Source organism: Lampris incognitus, chromosome 5 (genome assembly GCF_029633865.1).
Source record: "Lampris incognitus isolate fLamInc1 chromosome 5, fLamInc1.hap2, whole genome shotgun sequence".
NCBI lineage: Eukaryota > Metazoa > Chordata > Actinopteri > Lampriformes > Lampridae > Lampris > Lampris incognitus.
This window is the reverse complement of record NC_079215.1, coordinates 30,369,428-30,378,377: the sequence shown is the minus strand read 5'-3', so window position 1 is coordinate 30,378,377 and position 8,950 is coordinate 30,369,428. Positions and strand designations below refer to the sequence as shown.

At 42.8% G+C, this 8,950-nt stretch overlaps 1 protein-coding gene across 1 annotated transcript in view; it reads right to left on the bottom strand.

Moving 5' to 3' along the window:
• Window positions 1–1,137: 1,137 nt before the first annotated feature.
• Window positions 1,138–8,950, bottom strand: part of bnc2 (basonuclin 2) — a 69,290-nt gene continuing 61,477 nt past the window's right edge. Inside the window, exon 5 of the mRNA XM_056280193.1 lies at window positions 1,138–4,317. Within this exon, the coding sequence (XP_056136168.1) occupies window positions 3,495–4,317 (823 nt within the window). The 3' untranslated portion in view covers window positions 1,138–3,494. The remainder of the gene's footprint in view (window positions 4,318–8,950) is intronic.

Sequence of the window (8,950 nt, the reverse complement as noted above, 5' to 3'; positions counted from 1 at the left end):
TGTGTTATTTAAAAGAAGTTTGGCATTTCCGTCGCTGTTTGACTCAATGCAGGCTCACACCATTCTCCGTAATGAAGTGTTAGGCTTCTCTGTAGTGGCAGGGGCTATAATGTTAATGCTGGATGGGGAGTTTCATTTCCTGTAGTGAGACTACTCTCAATTTTTCTCTACACTTGTCTCTTCCATCACTAGAGGTTAACAAGTCATCTTGTTGCTGTCATCCCTCTGGCCTGTGAGTGGGAAGTGTATGTGTGTCTGTCCTTTGCGCGTGTGTGCATGTGTGTGTGTGTGCACGCGCATGTGTGTGTGTGTCAGAGCAAGAGAGAGAGAGAGAGAGAGAGACAGCTGTCAGCAGGATTCCTGGAGTAGCTTTTTTTTTTATTTCAGCCAGAGAGAGAGAGAGAGAGAGAGAGCGGAGGGATGGAGTGAGTGAACGAGGCAGCAGGCTCCTCAGTGAAACCCGCTCCCGGGAGCAGCCAGGGGTTCCTGTGCTCAATTTTCCCTTCACTTGGGATAAACAGGCAATTACCCATCCCTTTTTCCTATGCCGTGGCCGTCCAGTGAACTTAAGCATACACTATTAAGTGTGTGTCCCTATAGGACGGCACTGTGGGGTGTGGAGGTGGCGTGTGAGTGGCGGCTTGGAGAAACGGGGAAGTGGGGTGTTAAATGACTGTGAGACGAAGAGAGGGAAAGGGAAAGAGGAGGAGAGGTTGAAATGGCTGAAAAAGCTCCACTGAAATGAAACGAATTGAGTAGAATTGACCCGAAGAGAGCGGAATTGAACTTGACACAATTGAATGGAATTGGAATTCAACACAGTACAATTTGATTGAGTTCTAATGTAATCAAATTGAACTGAATCCGGTTAAAGCGAACTGAATTGAATTGACTGAATTGAGTTCAATTTAGTTGAATTGAATTGAATTGAGTTGAACTGAAATGAACTGAATTGAACTGTATCGGTCTTCACTGATTTGAAATGAATGGAGAGGGGCTGGGTTGGAAGGAGTGTTTTGCAGCACTCACTCTCTCTTCTTCTTTTCTCTTTCTTTCTGTCAGCGTCACAGGCTTGTCAGCAGCCTTGGCATCTGGCAGCGAAACAAAGTGACAAGTGAGTTATTAGACAGATGACTGCTGGAATGGCAGGGACGCCTCCAGGTAACGGAGAAGCAGCACATTTTTAATGATCCTTGCTGTCATCCTTTCCTCCCTAGTCAGCCTTCCACCTCCACAACCTTTCCATCAGCCTCAGCGCCCCCTCTCTCTCTCTCTCCCTCTCTCTCTCACTCTCTCACACACACACTTTCTCGATCTCATGAAACGAGGGGTTTGAAAACTGTATGTGTCGTGTAGGTGGAGTCTTAAAAAAGATGGATGAGAAAGTCTCAGAGTTGCACCGGCGTAAGCCATGTCCATACAGCCAAATGGGTTGAAGTAATAAGACAAATGGAATTCAACACTGTCAATTGATGTAAGCGCTTTTGAATACTGTACAGCATATTACATAACACTGCATACGTTTTCCTCCGTCAGAAGCACCAGCCATGAAAGAGGAGCTTTCCTTGTAAAGTAACACAGGACATTGCTAACACATTGATAAACAAGTCAAAATGAGGAACAAGCTCTATTTTCTTTCTTTTTCTTTTCTTTTTTTTTTTTTTTTTTACAAAAGGTTTTGTCGCACTGGACAACAACATCTGTATGAAGATTACATCACCCACCAATAAATACCCCTTACCCCTGGCTACTTTGCCCAGTTCTTGGAAATACTTGTACCGTGATAGTCCTGGACAATTTAAAACGGCTCCAACCGACAGCCAGGAAAACAGTATTATCTTTCACAGAGCACGTTTGTAGTTGACACTAAGCAATGAAAACCCATACCTCAAATATCACAGCAAAAAGATTTAAGACTCAAGTGCATCGTATCACTTCAATGGGGTATTATTACAGTAAGTAAAATGTTAAACTTAAAAAAAAAGTTTTAATTAAGCAAACACTTTTTTGTTTTGGTCACAGTTGAAGGACTATTTTCTCTCTCTTTTCTCAGTTTCTTTTTTAATTTTTTCATGACAGTGGTGTTTCATTAGGAAACTCATTTCTGACTCTTATTGGTGAACAGGCACCAGCTCTAGCAATGATAATGTCCTGTGACCACGTCACCAAAACGTACATGCAGTAGAGAGTACTCTACCAAACCTCCAAACTCATTATTGTAATAACTGGCAAATCATACTGTCTTTGCACAAATTATTCCTTAAACAAAAGAGGGGGGGGCGGGGAGAGACAATCTTCAATACTTATATCATCTGCGTAAAACAGCAGTTCATGTTTGGTTGCACATCAGATCTGATTTGACCCAAAAAAAAACAAAAACAAAAAAAAGACTTTGATCTGTGGGTTAAGATGTTGGGTTTCATTCAGGGGAGCCTTTTTTTTCATTGTGAGATAGCGTTTTGAATTTAGCATGTGCAAAAAATAAACTGGCACAATGATGCTGAAGGTAGTGTCATTTCCCTTGGCACTGTAGCCATCAATGACCCCAAACAACACCAAAACTCACCATTGCAAAAGTCCTCATTATAATAATATTACACATCCCCTTGTATAGATGCAAAGTGCAAAAAACTGAATTGGTATACTAAAGCTAATAAACATGAAAGACAGAACCAAAACAAATCAATAGAAGAACAGAGGATGATATCAGTGTAGAAGCCTAAAAAAGCATGCCGGCAACCTCTGAATATCTAATAAGTAGATAAAACAAGTCACATGATATTCCTTTTTTTTCAGAGTTCTCAGTTTAAAACGTGTCTTTGAAGCGAACATAAATGAGTCAAGCTAGTAAGTTGCTACCTCTTTCTTGCCTATAGCTGGAAGTATTGTACTGTACTGTAACATAAAAACCATTAAGAGAGAGGAAAAAAAGAAGCAAACAACCATCAATACAACTGTTTTACACCAAAATCCTCTTAAGACATTATTTACAAACAAAGCTTTCATGCTGTTGAAAGGGGTTCCTTTAAAAGCTATCATTACACAAATACAACGAGAAGACTTTCTTTTTTAATACTATCGTTTCTGCAGGCAAAGTCACAAATAAGAGTTTGAATAGATTCTTTGGAGACCGACTTAAAACAAAGTGGGGAGCGCTTTAAAAGAAAAGGGGGCGGGGCTTATGTTGAAATGGTTGGAGTTGTTCTCGAATAGCGCAAACTCCACGCTTAAGTGTCTCATCCTATTCTTCCAAAGAAGGAAATGTCAAAGGTCACAATGATTACTTGTGTTTTATCGTCAATGAAGTTGATCAAAGGGACACAAATGTGGGAGTGTGACTTACAGAGGATGGGTGGGAGCCATACAGGCATTTATTTACCTTTTGTATGAGGGCCCAGAAGTGGGATGAATGACAGAGTTGAGGAGGAGGTTAAGGGTGAGAAGGAAAGGAGGAGTGGGCAGACTGACAGGAGGGTAGAGAAACAGGTAATTTGTTAGTCTATTATAGTGGAGAAGGGCATATTTTTATGGAGATTGGGGTTCTGAGAGTGCCGGTTACGACTGCGCACGGAGCTGAACACCATGTTGCAGCCCGGGATTTTGCACTTGTGCATCTCGCGCAAGTGCACAGTCTTGTAGTGCACACGCAGGGTCCCTTTGTTGCTGTACATTTTGTGGCAGATATTACAGAGGATCCCACTGCCACCGCCATTACTGCCCCCAGTGGACGAGAGGAGAATTGGTGAGGAGGAAGGTTCCATTTCCTCATCTCGCCCCTCTCCTTTTTTTAGCTCTCCAGTCACATCCCGATGCCCCCCTTCAGCCTGCCCCCTGGCATTCTGGGAATAGTCCTCCCCTTCACTGTTGCCCTCCTCATCCTCTCCTCCTTCCTCCTCTAGGTCATCCAGTAGGATGCCCTCATCGCTGCCCTCATCCGACTCATGTGAGGAGTGGATACTGCCGCTGGATTGAACACTGGATGTTGTGCTGAGGTCCAACACCATGTAATCATCTGGCTGGCTCCTGTAAAAGCCATTGGTATGTTGGTTTATGAGGTTTTGGTGATTAAGCAGGTGTTGGGGAGACTCAATACTTGCAGGGGAGCTGGAATCGCAGTTAAGCCCAATGTTCCTTAGGCTTGGGCCGCCAATGCCAACACCACTCATAGCGTCCATGCTTAAGTGGTGCCCAGCATAGATCTTGGTCAGGAACTCAGCTCGCAGGTCCTTGGGCAGCGGCGTGAGATGGGGGTCCAGGACGATGTCGTCCAGCTCTTTGGTCAGCAGTTTACGGTGCAGGTTGATGTTGGAACTGTGCCTACCATGGAAAAAGAGATAAAAAGAGGATGTATAGTACCTCAAATAAAACAGATAATGCATCGCACTGATTTAAAATGTCTGTACAATCCAATGTGATTCATCATGTCAGTAGCTTTCTCTGAAATCTGGCTAATTCAGTCTTAAGGCAACAGTATAAATCCACGGTCAGGGAAGAACTTTTAACCCCAACTAGCCCATCATATTTAAAAGCTGCTTCGGGGAGTTTTGGATTTTTGACTGGCTTTGTGTGATCCCGTGGACAAAAGGGGTAGTGTTTTGTAGAAGAAGGACATCTTTGTCCAAAGAGCTATTTTCACCCTCTGGTAGCTTGCATTTTTTTGAAGAGAAAAGTGATAGTTGTCGTGGTGTTTGCAAGATATACAGCAATGATGTAAGTTATCCCTAATTGTGACTATGTATTGCATCTGTATGCTGTAAATCATTTTGTCAGATTTCAAGGGGAACCCTGGTCTCATTTACTTATGTCGGTCATATAAAGGCATCAAGATTAAACTGAGAATGTTGAATAATCAGTGAAAAACTCCTCGTAACAGCTTTAAAAGGAGGAACAATCCATAAAGACATATATTCAGGGACCTTTGCCCTGTGTCTTTCCTCAACAAAATGCACTAGCATGGCAAAGGAGAGCATGTTTATTCATGTAGTATGTTCATGTTTACCACTGTCAGCATGTCTGCACAGCACAGCCCTCAAATCCAATAGCCTCTGACTCAATTAAATACTCCATCATATTGAATGGAAGTTTATCAATTGATTTGGGCTGCAGTAATGTGATAATCGAGGGGAACTGGATAGCATATTAGCACCGGGGACTGACAGCGGTATCATATTTGTTCCCTATTGGAGGTGGCCTAATCAAGCGCCCCAATGAATGTGTCACCCTTGTAGCACTGGGTTTAATAAAGGTGAACATTTTTCCCAGACACAAGGCAAGCTCCACTGAATGATGTGCTTAATCTGATAAAATAAAGGAAATCAGGAGTTTTGACAAGTATATATATATATATATCAAGTGCCATGCTAAAGCAGGGATGCCAGTGAGCTAGGTTTCGTTAGCAAACAAAGCCATGCTAAAGGATGTAAGGTGAAATGGGTTTGACAAGAGAAATTCAGTGCTCTTTAACGCAATTTCATGGTTGTCAATTCAATATAAGAAAAAAGGGACCCACAGCACACATGTCACAATAAAATTACATTACACAGAAGGGACATTTTAGCAGATAATGTCTGGTATCATACGACATACACAAGGCCCACTCCTCTCGTGTCAGGTCAGGACTTAAATTAACTAAGAACATGAGAAAACACTCAGTACTTTTAATGTGAGGGGTTTCCATGCAGGGAGGGCACATGTGTGTAAAAAAAACAAACAAAAAAAGAAAAAGAAAAGGGTTATCCTTGGCAGGGCGGGCAAAGATGGAGTCACAATGGGTAGTAGAGCTTACCAGCAGTGGCAGGGTTGATGCAGTCAAAAAGGGTCCCTTTCCTTTAATTATTTACTTCCCTATCCGACATTCTCCTGCAAGAGGTAAAAATACATTCATTTCAGGGACCCTTTTCTGTGAACAAGGCAACCAGGAGCCCGTCCACTCGAGCATCGTCAGCATTGTAGAGAGAGCGTGGCAAATCGATTGGCCATGGCTGTCACAGTGTTTCTGTGTGTGTGTGTGTGTGTGTGTGTGTGTGTGTGTGTGTGTGTGTGTGTGTGTGTGTGTGTGTGTGTGTGTGTGTGTGCGTGTGTGTGTGTGTAAATATACTACTTCCATATAGTGGGACTTTGATCAAAAAGGCTATATAAATCCTTTGTTCTTCTTCTATCCATTGATAAAATAGTTGCATCCATATGACAATAGCTTATAGTTCAATTATGGGACTTGTGATTCAGTGTCTGCTGTACTGTATCTCGACCCATTGAAATGCGTCTGGATGGTGGGCTGTGAAAGGCCTAAATTGTTCGATACAGTCTGAACAATGCTGTAATCAATAATCATTTTTGCTTTAATCTTACTTGTAGGGATACCAACCAACACGCTTTGGTGTACGTCGGGGCTTACAGACGTCTGGTTGGTTAAGCCTGAGGGGCGTAATGCTATCGATGATGCTCAGGTAGGCGGGTCCTTTGCAAAAAGTGTCCATGTCTAAAACAACACCTTCTCACTGCTAATAAGCTCTAGGTTACCATGACTTACTCAGGTCTTAAGATGTTAAATTCAACATGCTTAATGTCATGCAGTAAGTACCCTATCCTACAAGGAATGCTGAAATATATACCAAGTTGTTAGAATATTAATACCACATTGATACAAACAATATTCACACAATTTCTGCTATTTTTTTGCTTATTCTTTTTTATATATACATGAAAAGAAAAGAAAAATGAAAATTGATGTGTGTGTGTGTGTGTGTGTGTGTGTGTGTGTGTGTGTGTGTGTGTGTGTGTGTGTGTGTGTGTGTGACAGCTGGAAGACCTAAACACCAGACAAAGAGAAAGACTGCCATGTTTGCAATCATTTTGCAATACAGTATTATTCAGCACCTGTATTCCCCGCTTACCTAACTCTTACTGTATTAAATGAGTCAGTTGCTGTGACACAGTGAGCATGACGCACGCATCCCTTCAATCATGTATTTTAGATTTTAATTTCACTTGCACAAGGCATCAGTCACTCCATATCTACACGAACTCCTTTGTTTCCTACTTCCTCCACCGTTTTGTCCCTGCCCACCAGTAATGTGGCTGAGAAACTGATTTGACAGTCTCACATTCACCCAGAAGATGGGGAAGGTGCTCAGGGAGCTCGTACTTGACTTTGTAGAGGAGGTAGGGCAAGAGCCTGCTCATCTCCACTGGGGTTAATCATCTTTAGGCTCCTCAGATGGCCCTTGCCCTACCCTTTGTGTGTGTGTGTGTGTGTGTGTGTGTGTGTGTGTGTGTGCGTGCGTGCATGTGTGCACATGTATGTGAGTTTGGGGGTGAGTAAGCGTGTGTGTGTGTGTGTGCATATGTATGTGTGTGTGTGTGTGTGTGTGTGCGGGGTTGTGCAGAGACTAAATGAGTCATAATGTGTAAATGAGAGAGGAGGCCAAGTGATATTAAAATAACAGCAATGGTCCTTTGTCTTCCCTGTCATTTGGGGTGTGTTATGAGGTTCTGGGTGGACGTGGGAGGACAAGAGATTTTTTTTTCCATGAATCATTATCTGTCAGACCATTCCACCTCATCCTCCTTTGCTATTGTTCAAGTCAATTGAACAGCAAAAGCTGGCATGATGACTCTCAAACTGTCTGGGGTGGGGTGGGATGGGGTGGGGGTGGGGGGGTTAGACAAAAGATAAATCAAGTGCCCTTACAAATTTATGACTTGGAAGTACTTGCATTACTAGTGTCAGTATGCTGACAGAAGACTTTATGCATCTAGCAGTCAAAAATCCTTATCATTCCACATAAAATACATCACAAAGAAAAACTCACTGATAAATAAAGAAAAGCACTTTTTAATCACATGATATTTTGAACTTGGATGAGCGGCTTTTGCTAACGTATTCTCTCTATAAGCACTGTGCCCTTTGTTTAGAAGAGGCAAACGCTGAGCGGGTTATGAAGGAGCAGAGCTGGGCCCACATGCCGTGAGGGGAACAAGGGAAAAAGAGAGAGGGAGGGTTGGGTTGGGAAGGAAAGAGACTCTCAGACATAATTAACCTTCACTCTCTCTTTATGCAATGGCCCGTGCAGGGACTGTGGGCTGCACACTAGTGCATCGTGGGAATGTGGAAGAGGGAGGCCACCTGGTTATGGTGGCAACATCGAGAGAACAGGTCAAATAATGGAGTGTGTAACAAAAAAAAAGAAAACCTGGGATAAGTGAAGTAAGCCATGTCATTGGCTTTAAAAATATGATTAACGAGGCTAATAACAGTGATGATTACTGGCACGCACGCCTTTCCAGTACTTAATCACGCAGCTTCTTCCGCGGTGCTGCCGACACTACCCGCTCCCCACTATAAATATGCAATCATTTACCTCAATGCAGCAGGCGGTCAGGGGGCTAGGGGAAAACGCCCAGCTGAACACACACTCACACACACACACACACACACAAACACACACACACACACACACACACACACAGATAATCTAACGTGACCTCTTGCAAGCCTGTAGTGGTGTGTGTGTGTGTGTGTGTGTGTGTGTGTGTGTGTGTGTGTGTGTGTGTGTGTGTGTGTGTGTGTGTGTTGGAACTACCGATTTGAACATAAATTGTCTTTCAAAATGTGTCCGACTGTGAAATATTCTCTGAACAACATTTGACATGATGTCCCTCGGCTGTCATATCACTTATCCACTCACATTTAGGCTAGCGTTAGGGTTAATCTTAGCCCAAAGTCAGCATATAAAACGTTAATCTGACAACATCTCTCACCTGCAAAAATCATGATATGTGCAATCCTCGTATATCCACTGTTCTTCTAAACTGTTCTCTGTTCTTACTGTGAGACGGGAGCTTTTTTTTTCGTTTGTTTTTTGGATGGGGTCCCTATGTGCATCTGGGGTGTTACAGCTGAGTCACATATTGTGGCTTTGCAGACGCACTTACCTAAATTCGGGAGATG